The 19,254-nt window shown below is 41.3% G+C and overlaps 1 protein-coding gene across 1 annotated transcript in view; it reads right to left on the bottom strand.

The window, feature by feature from the left end:
• Positions 1-15,201, bottom strand: part of ARMC9 (armadillo repeat containing 9) — a 1,183,007-nt gene extending 1,167,806 nt beyond the window's left edge. The window contains exons 1-6 of the mRNA XM_042457396.1: positions 15,147-15,201; positions 14,599-14,724; positions 13,700-13,867; positions 10,589-10,744; positions 9,381-9,473; positions 4,879-4,903 (exon numbers count right to left, since the gene is read on the bottom strand). Of these exons, the coding sequence (XP_042313330.1) occupies positions 4,879-4,903; positions 9,381-9,473; positions 10,589-10,621 (151 nt within the window). The 5' untranslated portion in view covers positions 10,622-10,744; positions 13,700-13,867; positions 14,599-14,724; positions 15,147-15,201. The remainder of the gene's footprint in view (positions 1-4,878; positions 4,904-9,380; positions 9,474-10,588; positions 10,745-13,699; positions 13,868-14,598; positions 14,725-15,146) is intronic.
• Between the last annotated feature and the right edge of the window lie 4,053 nt (positions 15,202-19,254).

Below are 19,254 nucleotides of genomic sequence, written 5' to 3'. Positions count from 1 at the left end.
TACAGACCTGGTGTGCCGGCATCCATGAAAGACTGGCATTAAGTCTGGGTGTGCCTTAAGCAATACTATTATTATTATTATTATTATTATTATTATTATTATTATTATTATTATTATTATTATTATTATTATTTTCCACCTCTCCCTGTGTATCGAGGTGGGATTACAGCAGTCAGCAAATTTCAACAATAAAAACATATCAAATACATAATATAAAAAATATACATTACTATCAATACAATACAGTTGCTCGATTCTCCCTAAAAACATACAATACTAACAGAGGTGAGATTTTTTACAGCAGGTTTGGTGGGTAGGCTCGCCGGAAGAGATCTTTCTTCAGTGCTTTCTTGAAAGCATCTAGGGTGGTAATAAGACGGATCTCTTCCGGCAAATCATTCCACAACTTGGGGACCATGGCAGAAAATGCTCTGTGGGAAGTGGTCACTAGTCTGGTTGTTACGTAGTCTAGTGATTTCTTCCCGGCGGATTGTGTAGGGAGAGGCGTTCCCTCAAGTAACTCGGGCCCAAGCCATTTAGGGCTTTAAAGGTGATAACCAACACTTTGTATTGCGCCCGGAAGCTAATCAGCAACCAGTGCAGAGTTTTTAATATTGGTGTTATATGATTAAACCTCGATGCTCCAGTGACCAGTCTAGATGCTGTATTTTGAACTAATTGAAGCTTCCGAACTTGGTACAAAGGTAGCCCCATGCAGAGTGCATTACAGAAACTAAAGGAGAGATTACCAGTGCAAATACCATTGCTTCAAGGTCCTTTTAGTCCAGGTAAGAGCACAGTTGGCGTATCAACCAAAGGTGATATCAAGCACTCCTAGCCGTCGCATCTACTTGAGAGGACAACTACAGAAACGGACCTAGGAGTACTCTCAAACTACGCACTTCGTCCTTTAGGAGAAGTGTGACCCCGTCCAGGACAGGTTGATAAAGTTCCCTGCCTGGGCCTGGGGATCCTATCTGGATTCAACTTGAGTTTGTTTTCCCTCATCCAGCTCATTACCGATTTGAGGCAGGCATTTAGAGGAAAGATGCCATCCTTGGTCACTGCAAGAGTCAGAGACATAGGGAAATAAATTTGGGTGTCATCAGCGTACTGATAACACCGCACCTCATGTCTCCGGATGATCTCTCCCAGCAGTTTCATGTCAATGTTAAACAGCATGAGGGACAGGATGGCGCCCTGAGGGACGCCAGATGTCAGCTCTCTCTTAGAGGAGCAACTAGCCCCCAGCCTCACCATCTGGAATCTACCCGAGAGATAGGACCGGAATGCCCTGAGGGGCCCTCCTTCTATCTTCCCCCCTGCATGCCAGCATCACCCTAACTAGGAACACATGCACCCAGAACTTTAAAGATGGCAGGCATTGCTTCTGCTTCGGTACTCTGCATTATTGCCCTGAAAATCACCTATCCCTGATATGATCTGCCCACTATTGCCTACCTTCAGTTAAGTTTAACCTGGCCAGAAAGTATGCAAAGGGATCTTGTAGCACCTTTGGGACTAACTGTGAAAAAGAAGTTTTAGCATAAGCTTTTGTAGATTTGGTCTACTTCCTCAAGCTGCTTCCTCAGATGCCTGTCACAATATCAGCCTATTGTGTCAAATCTTCTCATTGGGAGAAATCCCTCCCTGAGCCATTCTGAATCCCCAGAATTTAAAGCACACCTTTGTTTCTAAACTGCAAGTCAAGCTCTATTTCACTTTCTAAATCTAGCTAGCCAGCAGAGATCCAATAAGAAGTAAAACAAGAACAATGATTCCAAAGCAAAAGGGAAGCGAGTAAAACAAGGAAAATTATGGTTTATGTCAAACCGTTGATGTACATGGTAGATGTCTCACTGTGTACTTCAACATGGCTAAGATAAGGAAAACATGCAAGAATTTTAGGCCAAACTTTAGATAATGGGGAAGCCAACAGCGAAGAAAGGAGAGATGGTTAACAGGTTGGAAATGAGAGACTATAGTTACAGATACTGAGATTTGGTTACAAGAAAACACAAGGCTTGAGGTATAAGCCAAAAGCCAATTGAAATGCAAGGGTATTGTAGAAGAAAATGAAGGAATAGAAAGGGAGGAGGTTTCAGTAAATGGGCAGTGACAAGGTTTTGAGCATGAGAGTAACCAAGGAAGATAGAGCAGTTGAGGAGAGCAGAATCAGAGCAGCAAAGATTAAAGGCAGATTGAAAATCCTAAAGCTCCAAATCTTCTGAAGAAACTCCCAGGGAAAGTTCAGTTTTCATTTCATCAACTTCTGTAGATCAAAAGATCCTGAGAACATTTCAGTCAATTTTCCTCTTCACTGAACAGTACTTTGTGATGCTTTTGTCCTGACAACAAAATGAACGCCACAATCTAAGCCACCATATGCCAACCAAGTAGTTTAACATACATAGTTAAGCCACATAATTTTTCCAGGTTTCCTAAACTCTGGCAAAGCTTGTGAAAACCTTCTTGTTGTTGTGTACTTTCAAGTCGTTTCCAACTTACAGTGATCCTAAGGTGAACTCATCACAGGGTTTTCATTGTCAACATTTGTTTAGAGGGGCTTTGTCTTTGTCTGAGGCTAAGTGGGTTTCCAGAGCCAAGCAAGGATTCGAACCCTGGTCTCTGCAGTCTTTAGTCCAGAGTTCAAACCACTACACTATGCTGGCTCTCTAAACTTTGTATCTCTCTTTTATAAGCACTGACATAACTAAACCACGCTTTTACCAAACTACAAATCCCAGAATTCTGTGAGACGGAGCCATGACAGTGATATTATAACTGCTATGATTAGGTAATTAGATATGCCGTATATACTCCACTATAAGTTGACTTCATCTATAAGTCGGGGGCTGGTTTTGGGGCCAAAATTATGGATTTTGATATGACCCATGGATAGGTCAAGGGTAAAACTTAGGGGTATGTAACAAAGGATCCAAATGAAGGAGCAAGAAAAACAGTACCAAAGAATTTACAAGATTCCAGCAGACATAACTGCATCTGCTCACAATAAAGCCTGAATAGATGAGAGCGTAGAGGAGGGTCAGTGCTTCCAGGAGAGATTGCATTCTTGCCTTTCACCAGGGGATAGTTCATTTTTAGTAAGAGTTAAAGTGCAGTAGAGTTGCCCCTGTTTGCATGGATTCCGTTTGCACAACCCTCGCTTACTCATGAGGAGCAAATGGAAGGGATTAAAATGGGGCACACGCCCCCATTCAAGCCTATGGGGCTTGAATATGTGCAAAATTGCATTTTTGCAGAGAGGAGGGCAGAATGGATCCCCTGCAAAAATGGAGGGCTGACTGTACTTACATTGACTCAAGGACAAGTTGACTCAAGTTTTTGGGTCAATTGTTCGAATGAAATTTCTAGACTTACACATGAATATAACAGTAACCCAGATTGTTTGCTTCTGAAATGCTGTGGCACTTACAGTCTGTTCACCACAATGGACCTCAATGCTCAAGAGCCTATCTTGAGGTGATCACAATTAAATAAAATATTGGAACATGGAGTCTCTGCAGTTAGTTTCAGCCTTTGCTGGGTTTTTGTATCTTGGAACGCACAGACTGCCACATCTGAAACAAAACTGTGCTGGCTCAGATTAATGCTTCAGCAGAAATCATGCAGTGGGCACTGGAAGGAAGAGGGTAGGATCATATTGCCACAGTGAAACCAGAGTAGAGGGGGAGCAATAACCCACTCCAGCATCTGCTGCATCCCTCCGACAAATGGCCCTCCATCTGGTTCATTTTTTTTTCTTTTTCAGCTCAACTGGGAGATGGCATGGCAGAGGGGCATTTGCCAGAGAAAATCAGAAGACAGGGATTCCAGCCCCAGAAGTATCCCCCCTCCACAACAAAACTACCTTTCTTAGGCGCGTTACAGACGGCCCAGAAGGGGCAGTCTCACGCCGCTGCTGGTTGCTGCATCCGGGAACTGCAGCATCCAAACCGCGCGGTTCCCGGACACAGCAAAGAAGGAGTGTGAAAATCGCGCTCCTTCCTCGGTCCCGGAAGAGATGCCACGAGGCGCTAGTTGCGCACTCGCGTTGTCACTTCTGCCGTGCGCCGTGCGGACGCAGAGCGTCTGCTACGTCAAAATGGCGGCGGCCGTGTGGAACGGCCACCGCCATTTTGACGTAGTCATTACGCGCAAGGGGCAAGGCGTGTCAGGAAGTGCCGCCCCTCACGTGCGATGACGGCGCCTCATGGGCCCGTCTGTAACGCACCTACGTATCTCAGGAAAAGCTTCTGAAGACCATAAAAATATAAGACACTTTCCTAGGTTCTGTCATTTTCCCCATCAACATCTTCATTTTCTTTTAAGAGTACAATAAAACATATAACTGCAACCACTAAATGTCTACTCAGTGTTTTTTTTCTTACATAGCCAAGTACAGCATTTTCCCTCGGCTTCTCAAATTTTGGCAAAGATCAGACAATCTCCCTACTCTTCAAAATAATGTAGGCTATTTGCAAGAGGGAATCAGGTAATAGGGGCTTGTTTAAGCTCTTGCCTCTTACCTGACAATTCTCCTCTGAAAATTCTCTCTCCACCCTTATATTAGTTTTATGAGGAAAACACAGGACTGGACAGCCTTTGTTTTTCCTAAATGCACCTTTTGTGTCACATCCAAATATTGTTAAGGCTGTCTGGCAAACTGTGGAAGAGAGTTCTGTCCCAAAGCAAGCTTTTTATCTGAGTGACCAATGTTAAGCCTCACTTATAAAAAGATGCACAGAAGCTAAAAATAATTTCCCTCCTCCTTTTTCGGCTCCAGTAAGTGGAACAGACATTCTGATGCCATAAGAGTATACACAGGTCATTACAAAATTTTTATATATTTATTTCATATTTTCCAGAATTATTTACCTTGGCTGCACTGTGCATTCTCCTTCTGTCAGGCAAGACAATTGAGAGCTAAGGAAAATGAGCAATCCACAAAACAGTAGTCGAGAGAGAAAAGAGAGATAGAGAGAAAAAGCTTCAAGCATCAAAAAAGATTCCTTCTGAATCTTATTATTATTTATAAACCCTATAGCATTTTACATGAACAAACAAAACAGCAAAGATACAAAGAATCGAAATCAAACAAGAGTGTGATCTGGGACAGCTATAATGAGGACTTCTTCACGTGGCACATACTTAAAGCATGGAAATTGCTAACACAAGATATTCCCTCCTTTCCTCTCTGTTTTGCTATTCACACATGCTCTGTAAGGGATTCTGGAGGCACCTTGCCTTTTGTAAGCAGACAGACACAGCTACAGTAGGATCGGCTACAGCAGAATCCCATTCTTTGCCAATTTTATTCCATGGTTTGCTGCAGGCATGTTGCTCCAACACGACACTGAAAATCTGTGTTCCTCCAGCCATCCTTCACCACCATCCTAGTGCTCACACTGCTAAAAAAAAAGTCCAGTTGTACAGAAGATGAGAAAAGAGAGAATGAGCACATGTAAAAAGACTTTGTAAAAGGGACGTTCTGCTTTGGTCAGACCTCACACAGAATACTGTGGCCAGTTCTGGGCACCATAATTCAAAAAGGATGTTGACAAGCTGAAGCAAATCAAGAGAAGGGTTACCAAAATGGTAGAGGGTCTGGAAACCATGCCATATGAAGAGAACCTTAGGGAGCTGAGGATGTTGAGAAGAGATGGTTAATGGGTGATTTGATAGCCCTGTTTAAATATTTGAAGGGGTGTCATACTGAAGATGGAGCAAGCTTGTTTTCTGCTGCTCCAGAGAATAGGACCCAGAGCAATTGATTCAAACTACAGGAAAAGAGATTCCACCTAAACATTAGGAAGAATTTCTTGATGGTAAGAGCTGTTCGACAGTGGAACACACTCCTTCCTTGGAGAGTGGTGGAGTCTCCTTCTTTGGAGGTCTTTAAACAGAGGCTGGGTGGCCATCTGTTGGGGATGGTTTGATTTTGAGTTCCTGTATGGCAAGGGCTGGATGGCCCTTGAGGTCTTTTCCAATTCTTTGACTCTATGACTTTGTAAAAAGCAGAACTAGGTCTAATGGTTTTAAGCTACAGGAGGGTAGGTTTTGGTTGAACATTCGAAAGAAATTCTTGAAAATGAGAGTGGTTTGGCAATAGAGCCAATTGCCTAGAGAGGTGGTGGGGTCTCCTCTAGATGTCTTCAAAAAGAGGCTGGACAGCTACCTGCTCTAGCTGGAGTTCCTGTACTGAGTAGGGGGTTAGACCTGATGACCCAACTCTTCCAACTCTTATGATTCTTTGTCAGGGGCTTATTAACCAAGGTATGAATGTAATGTTAAGGAACACATTTATTTCATTAACTGAGGTCCACCTGTCTAATTATGTCCTTGCTTATTCCTAAGTATGTAAATCACTCTGGGAAACCACTCATAAAATTCCACCATACAATGACTGAGGTCAAAGCTGCCAAGAGAAGGTACACACAGGGTCAGCTGTCTCAGGAGAATGCCATGCAGTCTTAAACCATGGCAATCTGGTGTAAACAAGCATATAAATAAGTGTCAAACATTTGGAAGGATGTACCGCAACTGCATGTTCTTCGCTAGAGGACGAAAGTGTGGGAACAAACCATTTATTTCTAGGGGATTGAATTCATCTAGGCTAGACTGAGCGGCCAGAGAGTGGATCTCTACCATCCAGCACACCTTGCATCTTCAAAGCCCAGCTCTCCCTTCAGACAGACTTCAGTCTGTTACTGTACAGGATACATGCCCCTCCACCTGTGCACATGATATACAGCAGAAGTTTTAGGTGGTGATGCTTGGGTAATATATAATATAGATTTTAGATAGGAGGTATTTTGTTTGTTCTTTTTTGTTTCTCAATGGTAATTTTATTTATATTTCTGAAACCTTTACAGACAATTTCTTATTAGTCCTTGTATTCAACCAAATTTATAGCCCAAACAGATAGGCCAAAATAAAGCTGCTTTGGGTCACTTTGAATGTATGCTGTTTAAATGACACATGCATCTTAAGAGGCCAGAAGCTGCGCTAAAGCATGGCTTTGCCGCAGCTTCCGGCCTCTTAGGACACACATATCATTTAAATAGCATACCTCCAAAGTGACCTGAAGCAGCTTTATTTTGGCCTGTCTGTTCACTTACTCTACATAACTTCCCATTCTTTGAACCTTTTATACAGCAGTATATATTCTTGTTTATTTCCTTTCAGTTAATGGTACAATGTTTGTTTGTATACCTAAATCACTTAATGTTCCTTCTCTGTCTTCTAGAACAATAATACAATAAAATATCTTCTAAAGTAACAATAAAATTAAGTAATATATGAATCTTCAAATTTTGTATGCAAACATTATTCTTTTATGTCTCTCCTTATTTCTATCAATTTTTTTCTCCCATATTCTTTACCAGATTTGTTCATCTGTCCATTTCCCTCATTTACAATATTTGTTGCAGCCATTCTTCAAATTGACTAATGATCTACTTCTGGTTTTTAAAAAAGACTGTCATTTTTAAATCTTAAACAGAGCAGGGGGAGTTTGCAATCAATGTAAAGGGTGAGTTCTTACTCTTGGAGGCTTTCAGGAGTGATAATTCACACTTTTATGAGACCAGAATAAAGGCAGTAGGGAGTAATTGAAGACTACATAATAATAATAGTAATAATAATATCCATGGCATCCATGGATTTGCCATACACAGATCCCAGCATCCACAGACGGCAGAGGGGTGGGGGTGGCAGAGGAGGAAGAGGTGAGGAGAAGGAAGAGGAAACAGAAAAAAGAGAAAGGAGGAGGAGAAGGAGGAAGAGGCGGGTGCAGCACAGAAGAGGAGGAGGAGGAAGGAAGAGGGGGTGGCAATGGCAGGGGGAAGAGGAGGAGGAAGAAGCGGCAGTGGGGGTAAGTGGAGGAAGAGGCAGAGGAGGCAGGAAAAAGAAAATTCACATGTAGAATGGATGATACCCAGCCTGACAACAGCTCATGCAAAAAGGATTTAGGGGTTTCAGTAGATCATAGGCTAAACATGAGCCAACAATGAGATATGTCAGACAAAAATGCCAATGTAGTTCTAACTACATCAACATCTAGATCAAAGGGGACAGTAGTGCCTCTCTATTCTGCTTTGGTCAAACCTTACCTGGAATACTGTATCCAGTTCTCAGCATTTCAAGAAGAATACAGGTAAGCCAAAACATGCCAAGAGAGTGCCCAAGATGGTTAAAAATTGGAAACTAAGCACTATAAGGAACAGCTTAGGAAGCTGAGTAAGCCTAGCTTGGAGAGGAGAAGACTGAGAGGTGATATGATATCTCGCTATCTGAAGGGATGTTAAGTAGAAGATGGAGCAAGCTTATTTTCTGCTGCTTCATAAACCAGAAAACAAACCAATGGATTCAAATTACAAGAAAAGAGATTCCACCTAAACATTAGGAAGAACTTTCTGATGGTAAAAGCTGTTAAACAGCCCAATGGATTGCCTTGGGGTGTGGTAGATTCTCCTTTGGAGGTCTTTAAAGAGAGATTTGGATGGACACTTTTCAGGAGTGCTTGTTACATATTCCAGTATTGGAGGCAGTTAGACCAGGTGGCCCTTGTGGTCCCTTCCAACTGTAAGATTCAAAGACTGCATCCACAATGCAAAAATAATCCAGTTTTTACAACAATTTAATTGCCATGGTTCAATGCTATGGGATTTTGGGTAGATTCTGTGACACAAAAGCATTCTAACAGAGAAGGATAATTGTCCCACAAAACTACAAATCCCAGAATTCCAGAGCATGGCACCATAGCAGTTAAAGTGGAGACAGACTGGATTATTTCTGCAGTGGGTATGCAGCCTATGTGTCTATAAAACACTAGTAGCACATCAATGTCATCTTAGAAGAGGCACTTACTATCTTACACTGAAAAGAATACCCATTGCACAGTATTGCACCCCATAAAAGCATAGTATGTTTTTTCCTCCAAAGACTATTTACTCATATGCAAATATCCAGGTGATTCAAACACTTATTTTACTAATTAATTAACGAATTGATTAAAATTTATGCCATTAACTGTTCTGTTGAAATCAGACTATTCAACTAACTATGTACAGGGTCAAGCTATGTCATATGTAATTGGTTTTTTTTAAAATTCTTTATCTACATTTTAATGCTTTTGTTTTGTTTTTAACTTGTACTTGTACTGTTTTAAATTTGTTGTTTATCCCCTTCAGTTCTTCCATCAAAAATGTGACGACGATGATGATGATGATGATGAAAATAATAATAATAATAATAATAATAATAATAATAATAATATCTTCAACTATCTGACATCCCTATCAATCCTCACTCCACCCAAGAAGGGGTCATTTTTTAACTACAATATGACTATTTTAAAAGCATTTTGCAAAGGATACATATAACGTCAAAAGCCTTGGGGTATTACTGGCTTTTAGAGTCACAGACAGGAATTCTTCCAACCTTGTTTTAAGGTCAGACTCCCAAGAGTCCTAGAAAAGAAACACACACAGATCCAAATTATTTTCCAAATATGTACAGTGGCCCCCCAATAGATGCCATGCATTGCAATGTTTTTAGAAGTCAACAAGCCAGACAGAAGTACTTTTAACTTAAAATGTGTTCCCTGGTAAAATAAATAGAACATAAGATAATATGGGGATAGTTTATGTAGAAAAAGCCACTGGAAGATACTGTAAAATATAGTGGTCATCTAAACTGAAGGAGTGCAATTTTGACTGGCAAAATTCATCATAAAGTTCTCCTGCAAAGCTTCACTGAAATGGAAAACAAAGCACCAGTGGGAAAATAAATGATATATGGCTGTCCAAAACAGCTTAAGGTTAGGAGAGCATGTCCTGATGATCAAGTCACAATCTTTATAGGCTTCAATTACATCTCAGCCAGACTACTGCAGATGGGACTGTCTTTGAGATGTACTCACAAACAACAACTGGCCAAAAATCCAGCCCCCAGAATTTGATGAGAAAAATATGTATCTCTCCAGTGTTTTACCATCTTCACTAGTTACCTATCAGTCTGCAAGCCCTAAGGAACCATTTTTAAGGACCATTTTCACTCATATTTAGCTAACCATTCAAATCAATATATGAGGCCCTTCCCTCCATTTCTGTGCAGAAAATTACTTTTCCATTCACAATACTAGGCTTGCTGAACACCCTTCAGAGAAGCCGGCCAGTTTCTCATGAGTTGGCTTCTGTTGCAGGCAAACAAAAGAGGCAGTTCTTCCACAGAGAACACAACAGAAGGTCTTTAAAATAATGAAAAATGTGTATCCTCATAGATTTTACTTGATGTCTGGCAACTCTTTTAATTTATTTAAGTTACTCTAGGGCCTTTCCTCCAATTCCCTAAAGACCAAAGGATGGGGCATACATTTTTTATTAATTAAAATATATATTTATTAATTTAAAAGATTACCAATGCCCACTTTTAAACAATTTTGGGTGGAGACAACAACGGGCAAGCTTTACTGGACTAAATAGTATTCTGAACTGATCCATCCAGATGGACAGGTGAAATATAAATACAGTAACAGAACAGAGTAATAAAATAGCTGCAATACCTGAAAAAATCAAGTGCATACCTGGAAAAGTTCCTTGAAGGAGGGGTGGATCATAGGGTTGGGAACAAAAGGCAAGGCATAGAATGGAAGGAATTCTGTAGTCTGGCTCAGGGCTGCTCCTTTGGTTTCCAGGTAGGTTTTAAAATGAGAAATCCTTTCATTGAAAGAAAATGTGGTCTTGGAAAATAAAGAAATACAAGTCAGTTCTTTGCAGAGCTGCATTACAGTTTACTCTGAACATGACTGGCAGCTGCTAAAGTGTTGCAATTTATGTGGAATAGTCCAGTTGTATTTATGTGAAGTAGTCCAACTATTCTGAAGCTCTAAGGTGAATCTGTCAGAGGGATTCTTTCACAAGAGTTGTTCAGGAGTTTGCCATTGCCCTCCTGTGAAGCTGAGAGAATGTGATTTACTCTAAGGCCAACCAGGGAGTTTCTATGGTCCAGCAAGGACAAAATCCATGGTCTTAGAAGAGCATCCTTGTCCATCACTCAAACCCCTGTACCATGGTATGTATCTCTCAAATAAATACTAAGCATTATTAAATGTCACTGTAATTATTCTGTCTTCTGCTTCTAGTATCTCACTTCGACAGACAAATTAACCATATTTCTACTCCGTGACATTTTTCTGGTTTTGGAAACATGCAGCACAACAACAACAACTGAAGATGACTTTGTCCTAGCTGTGTTGGGAGAACCAGTGATTAAAAAATATATTATCCTACATCTTTAAGGGAAGGCCCTTTAAGACCCATTTATCATCAACTGTAATTGGCCAACAGCACTCATAACACTTGCCCTGCCATTTTAATTGAGCAGGGACCACTACAAAAAGGCAGCAAGGTGTGCACAGCAAGATGGTGTATTTTTAGAGGCATCAAGTCTCACCTATTAAATACTGCAGGCAGCCTGCAGGTGAACCTATGGCACCATTTATATTGACTCTTCACAGGCACACTAGGCTACTTTAAAGCTTTATTACCAAAATCGACAGCATTTAACTTTTGTGTATGGGTGTGATATTACTCCAAGATACATAAATATCGTCCTTAAGATTCAGTATCACATCTTACATTGCTCCCTTCCAACCCAGTCTCAAACATTTTAGAAAAATCCTACACTTTCACAGTTTGGCATCAGGGAGACACAGGTCACAGCTCTTAGATGCCCCGTCTCCTGCACAGATACAGTTACTCTAGCAAGCAGGAAGACGCAGCAAAAGAAAACATTTCTGGGTAGCATGTGGGTCTGTTGCAGCAGTCTTATGGCATCTTAAAGACTGGCAAGTTTTATTTAGCATATGCTTTTGACAGATGCAACTGTTCCAAGATACTTTGTTGTTTTTGCTGAAGAATCAAGTCATCCAAAACAACTTCGCATTAGGAGTAGAACAGTATAATAATATGTGCAAAAGATCTATTACAACCTTATGCATGCTTACTCTTAAGTAAATCTGACTCTGTTTAGTGGAATAATAATAATAATAATAATAATAATAATAATGTTTTATTTCTTTCCTGCCTTTCCTCAAGGCTTGAGGCAAGACACAATATGTTAAAATACGAAATACAATTAAAAAAGAAAACACATAAAACCAACAATTAAATATTAAAATCAACAGTTATAATACTATAAAACCATTAAAATATACTTATATATTTTACATCAATTTTAAATCTTGATTTTTTAAGTTGGTATATTTTAAAGAATTAAAATTGATTGGATAGGCCCACCAGAAGAGATGTGTCTGTAATGTTGTTTTAAATGCTGTCAGCATCTTCAGCTGTCTTATCTCCTCCAGCAGGTCACTCCACAGTCTGGGAGCAGCAAATGAAAAAGTCATCTGGGAAACCATTGCCAGTCTAGTCCTGGCCAGTTGGAGCAAACATTTCCCAGAGGATCTGAGTGTACAGGGTGGATTGTACATGAGAAAGCAACTTGTAGGCAACCTGGACCCAAACCATGTAGGGCTTTAAAGGTAATAACCAACACTTTGTAATTTGCCTGGAAATTAATTGATTTTAAAATTGATGTGATCACTCTCGGATGTACAAGAAACCAATCTGGCTGCCATGTTCTGAACCGACTGGAGTTTCTTGACTTGGTACAAAGGTAGCCCAATGTAGAGCGCATTACAGAAGTCCAGCCTTGAGGTTACCAGTGCATGCATTACCATCTTTAGGTCCTCTAGGAAGGGCACAGTTGGAATATCAGCCAAAGCTGGTAACAGGTACTCCTGATTGTTGCATCTATCTGAGCTAACATTTGGAAGGACAGATCCAGGAGCACTCTCAAACTGCAAACACATTATTTTAGGGGGAATGTAACCCCAACCAGAACTGGTTGACATAATGCATTAGGACTGCATTACAGGGTTTTAGCACCAAAGCCATAAATTCATAGTTTGAAGGATTGGCAACAAGCCCCAGCATAAGCATCATGTATCTACTTCCTTCTCCTCCTGGCTGACAGCAAATCATGGTTTGCCAATGAGATCTGAACATTGCAAGCTAGGGTTTGTTTAAACCACACTTTGGCCAAACCACACTTTGCTCACAAAGAATGGCTTTCACACCAGAATCTAACTGTAGTCTGGGGTTCTGGTTTGTTGTTAAGCATAAGGCAAAGTTTCTATTCTCTTCCATACATATTTATAGAAAGGACAGGATGGAATGTGGAAGCCCAAGGCTGGCTGCTGAGCACTCCTGATTATTTGTCACCAGTCTGTATCAGGACTGAATGATATCAAGATGCAAGGATAGCTTCATTCACATGAGAGAAGGCTCTTCTTTTTTAAAAAAACAAAACAACACCTACGAACAGCTAACATGTAAGGGAGAAGATAAGATCATAATACTTTCCCAAAATATTTAACTTGGGAGGATATTATTATTATTATTATTATTAGTTCTATACAGAAGAGGACTGAATGATATGACACAGTCAGGAAGACCTAAACCAAAACCACAAATCTAGATTAAATATTCACTGGAAAAGGAATTGAACTGAATGGATTGTACACAGAGACAGGGACTCAACAGTTCAGCACTTTACTGCCTTCACTAATAATTAAAAACCAGACAGCCAAAAAGCCTATGAAGCCAAATTTAGAAAAAACAAACAAACATACAGGGCTTCCCACTGAGTGCTTTAAGGGGAAGATGACAAAATGGATATGAAGGTAGAATTCCAGCTTCTGAGCAAGAGCTTCACTGTCTCGGACTGAAGAGGGGATGTGCTCCTCCCAGAGTTCAAAGAAGACATCCGGGTATCCATCGGTAAAAGAAGTCAGCAGATCCTTCCAAAACAGAAAGGGAAAAAAGAGAGTAACTCCACATTTCAAAATTTAAGATAATTCCAGTATCACAGATGAACTACCTTCCCTCTGAGTTGCACCGAGGCTTACAAACTTCTTCCTAAATAAATGATTGTTAATATTAAACAAAAGCTTTTTAATAAGTAGCCCCAGCCCTTAACAAAAGCCAACCCAAGGCTCAAATCAGAGCCCTCTCCAAGATACAGCCTCCCATTTTTGAGTCACTTACAACTGAGCACTGTGAGAAGCCATTCACAAGGAGACTCCATTTAGCTGTGACAGATAAATAGTAGGCAATATAATAAGCAAGTGCAGGAAAGGGCAGAGGATACCACGATACTACTCATGGGTAAGGGGAAAGCAGAACATTTAGTGAATCCTAACATACATTCTATTCAGGAACCAAGGTAAAGAGCAGACAGTATTTTCAAATTTGATGGAACATAAATCTAACAAATTGAATCTACTGTTTGAAAATCCACTGCTAACATTTCCAGGAATTGGTGCCATTACATTTGTTTAGATGGCAAAAGGGTTGTTTTTGCTTCTGATTTATAATTCCCATATGCTATGTAATAACAGTCATTTTGCAGGTCACAAATACATGTTAAAACGGTTGTGTAGCTGCACAGAAGAGGCACAACAGAGAAGCAGAAATGCCTGATTTTATCCAACACACACAATGTTAATTTCACAAAAAGGGGAGATGTTACCTGGATTATTATAGTTTTAGAGTCCTTCACAGAACTATCTCCTGTTTTGGGTAAAGGCTTTCCTTTAATTTTGCATTCCTTTGTAAATGTTTTCACAGTGTCCTCAAACTCTGCGTAGTCCAAATACTGCAAATAGAAGAAGGTGCAAGAGAAAAACTGTAATCACAGTTTCCATTCAAAAATAAAAGGAAAGCCAACAGTCTCTCCCTGGGACAAAACACTTCCTCCAGATTAGCTAATGGGAAATACAGAGATGTTTATTATTTATTTATTTATTTATTTCTTACCCGCCTCTCCTCATGGCTCAAGGCAGGTTACAACATAGTTAAAAGATAATCATTGCATAAAATACACATATGAAGGGAGCTATGCAATATTTATATTACAATACGTAGAACGATAATTAAATTGTTAATGATACAATCCCATAGATATCTACTCAAAAGTAAGTCCTCTGGGTTCAGTTAATTGGGCATGACTGTTACCCAAATCTTGTTCGTTTACATGTTATAGCAACAGATTACATGCTAATGACAGAACTGAACAACCTTGAAGAGGAGAATATATTTAAAGTCTTCCAAAAGGGAAAGCTGAAATGCAGAAAACACAAAGATGGAGGGGGAAAAGTGTATTTACTCTACTAGCCTTTATCCATAGTGGATTATAAAATTTCTAGAGCTAAATAAAATAATACTGTAGTAAATGACACTTTTATTTTTATCCCGCTTTTTTGCCACGAGGCAAATCAAAGCGGCTCCCTCCAAGCGCCTTTCCTTGGCTGGCAGCGGAAGTGAGGTCCCAGGCCCTGCTTCCTCCTCGCCTCCTCCGTGGAGGTAGCTAGCCAACCGCCCGCCCGCCCGCCCGCCCGCGAGCAGCAAGGGCAGGAAGCGAGGCCAAGCCATGCCAGGCCCTAAGGCGGTCAAACTGTCAGTGGTGGTTTTAGTGTCGGTCATAAGCTGGTATTGGCTTTACGGAGTATCCTTCTTATTTGTCGTGGCCTCTGTGTTTTTGCCGGCGTTTCTAGCGTTAATTATCTCCGAGTACAAACTAACAGCGCCCCAACAAATCGCACCTCAGCCTCAACTCCGTGAGTAGCAAGTAGCCACGGTAACATGAAGGGCTGTTTTAAGGTCCCCGCTCAATCTTGAATATAGTGTATATAAAGCAATAACAATATAGTCCAGAATTGTATGTGGCAAATAAAAATATGACTGTTATGTATGTGTGATCTCTAAGTCACCCCAAATTTAAGGGTGACATAGGGACCATGAAAGCCCCCCAGTCTTCCACTTACTCAGCCAAGGAAGGAAGAGAGCACTACATCTCCCAGCAGCCCCTGCCCACCATGCCCTTCCATCCTGCCACTGCTGGTCAGTTGGCAGGGCTCCCCTAAGCAAATGCTTCCCCCCCTTCCTCCTCTTTCCTCTTCCTCTTTCCTTTCCCTCTTTCCTCTACAAATCCCAGGATTCCACAGAATTGAGCAACAACACTTAAAGTGGTGTCAAAGGGTATTATATCAACAGTGTAGATTCCCCCATGCTATAGAATTCTGGGCTTTGCAGTTTGGTGAGGGGCATTTGGAAAGCTCAGCCAGAGATAGAGAGATGGGGGAGGTCACTGAACTACAACACCCATAATCCCACAGCACGTTGCCATGGCAATTACTCTATAACAGCCTAGTATGATAAACTACTCAAGTTGCAGTGAGTGGCTATTGCTGAAGGAAAGGGTGGCCTTTTCCTTGGTGCTTCTTTCCTCACACTGACTGGTGCTCTGTCCGATCACAGACAGGAGCGCAAGGAACTCAGGCAAGGTAGGCGTTTCAATAAGAAACCGACCGCCATCACTCTCTTCTCATATCCAAACAGAGCCCCTGCCAGAGCCATCCTCTTTTAAAGTGCCCCCTTGATTCACACACCCTAGTCCCATTCTTCCTCACCTCCATCTCTGGAAAAATGAACATTGGTTGGGGAACTGAATTTTTCTCTCTCTCCAACAGGTGCAGCAGAACGGGCAGCCATACTGCTGGCCGCCGTTGCCCAGTTGAGTCAGGAAGCAGTCCGAGCAGCAGAAGAGGCTCAGGAGGAAGCCATAGCGATGGAGCAGGCACGAGCTCATGCAGATTAGTGTGGATGTTTGAGGTAATTATCTTCTCCCTCCTCTTTCTCTTTCTTTTTCCTTGACTCCCCTTCCTGTCTGTTTATGGCTTCCAGTGAGGTTTGATTGATCTCTGTCCATCTGAGGCCCTCCAAATGGGTTGGACTCAGAGCCTGGAGAAGTTATTTCTCAACCTAAAACTTCAAAAATCCTATATTCTGTCATCTGGGTTCTGAAAAGTAACTTTTCTAGGTTCATATAAGTCTGAAAAATCAGTATCTAAAGTATATAAAGAGATCTTGTAGTATCTATGGCCTGATACAGACAGACAAAATAAAGCTGCTTCAAGTCACTTTGGAGGTATGGTGTTTCAATGATACATGCATCCTAAGAGTCCAGAAGCTGCACCAAAGCCACAGTCCAGTCCTAAGGACTGGAGTGCAGCTTCGGTGCAGCTTCTGGACTCTTCGGATGCATGCATCATGTAAATACCATACCTTCAAAGTGACTCGAAGCAGCTTTATTTTGGCTGTCTGTATAGGGCCTTTGAGTCTACTGTGATTTTCTGTGATTCTCTGTGATTTCTGTCATCTACTGATCCAGAATCACAGAATTGTTTGCAGTAGTGTGGCTTTTGAATTGAGCACAGACACATTGTGGGAGCTGATCATATTATATTTTGAATGGTTGCAAGCCACTGAGGAAGACTGTTGTTGAAACACAGCTGGCCTTGAGTGTTTAATATCATTTTATGATTTTATTTTTTGCATTTGCACAAACTCTTAGTGGGGTGTTGTTACCCTTTTAGAAACTTTACTGGCTTTCCTGTGACAGGGTTTGATTACTCTGGTTTTGAGTTTGCATATTTTATATATTTATTCTTTGTAGTGGAACACACTCCCTTGGAGATTATGGTGGAGTCTCCTTCCTTGGAGGTCTTTAAACAGAGGCTGGATGGCCATCTGTCGGGGATGCTTTGATTTGGATTTCCTGCATGGCAGGATGGGGTTGGACTGGATGGCCCTTGCGGTCTCTTCCAACTCTATGATTCTATGGTTTTCATTTGCATTTGCTGTGTCTTGATTTTGGTGTTTTTCAAGACTGGTATCCAAACTTTGTTTACTTTAAGGCCTTCTTCTCTTCTGTTGAAGTTGTCTAGGTGTTTGTGGGTTCAATGTCTTTCCTGTGCATTCTGAGCTGATAGTTGTTGGCATGGTCCAGAATTTCAATGTTTTCAAACAGCATTTTATGCCCAGGCTGGTTTATAATATGTTCTGCTACTGCTAATTTTTCGGGCTGACCCAGTCTGCAGTGTCTCTCATGTTCCTTGATTCGTGTTTGAATTACATTGGTGGTCCCTATGTAGACTTGTCCGCAGATCCATGATGTGCGGTAAACTCCTGCGGCTGTTAGAGGGTCTCTCCTGCCCTTCACTGAGCGCAGCATTTGCTAGATTTTCTTGGTTGATTTGTAGACCATTTGAAGATTGTGTTTCCTCACCTGTTTCCCTGTTCTGTCTGTGACTCCTTAGATGTATGGTAAAAATACCTTTTCTTTGGGAGGTTGTTTGTCTTCACTCCTGTGGATTTTTCTGGGTCTGACAGCCCTTCTGATGTCTGAGCTGGAGTAACCATTAGCCTGTAGAACCCAGTCTAGATGCTTCAATTTTGGTGCTTCACTTATATAGGTACTTCGCTTCTCTAGGCATTTGTAGGTCTTCTTGTGTAATTCTGTGGTTAACATCTGCCAGATGTTGGCCATAGAATTGCTATGGAAGACCTAGGGATTTCTAGAGAGATGTTCTCTCAGGTGAAAAAAGGTAGTTTTTTATTTGTGGCTTTTCCACCTTCATGGGGGCCCTGTGCCCATAACCCCAGCAAATGTGGAGGGACCACTGTAACTGAAAGAAAGAAGCTGGCAGTATAAGCTTTCATAGACTTGAGCCTACTTCCACAGATCTGGTTGGGCTAGAATGTTCATCATCCCCAGCCAAAATGGCCCATGTTTCTAGACAGCATTAGGGTGAGGGAAAGTGGATGTGACCACCTTGGATTTAAAAGACCAAGCGTATAGAACAGGGCTGGTAAGTTATGTGGTCCTCTGAGATGTTGATGGACTGCAGACCCTGGCATTCCTCACCATTGGCTATGCTAGCTAGGGCTGCTGGGTCTTGCAGTCCAGTACCAACAGGAGTCTAACAACATTATGTCCTAGAGTTGGAATGGACCCCAAGGCCTATCTATTCCATCCCCGTTCTGCCATTCAGGAAAACACAGCTAAACCTCCCCTGAGATATGCCTATCCAAGCTATGTATAAAGACATCCAAAGAAGGAGAATCCACCACCCTCTGGGGCAGTCTCTTTCACTGTCAAACAGCTCTTGCAGTCAAGATGGTCTTCCTAATGTTTAAGTGGAATCTTGTGAGTCCATAGAACCCTAAAGTTGGATGTCCCCAAGGGATATCCAGTCCAGTTCCATTCTGCCATGCAGGAAGACATAATCAAAGTACTCCTGAAATCTAGAAGGTTATCGCATCAGTGCCTGAAACGTTTCTATTC

This window comes from Sceloporus undulatus, chromosome 3 (genome assembly GCF_019175285.1).
Source record: "Sceloporus undulatus isolate JIND9_A2432 ecotype Alabama chromosome 3, SceUnd_v1.1, whole genome shotgun sequence".
In the NCBI taxonomy this organism is placed as follows: domain Eukaryota; kingdom Metazoa; phylum Chordata; class Lepidosauria; order Squamata; family Phrynosomatidae; genus Sceloporus; species Sceloporus undulatus.
The sequence above is the reverse complement of the archived record's forward strand: the minus strand, read 5'-3'. Positions and strand labels throughout refer to the sequence as shown.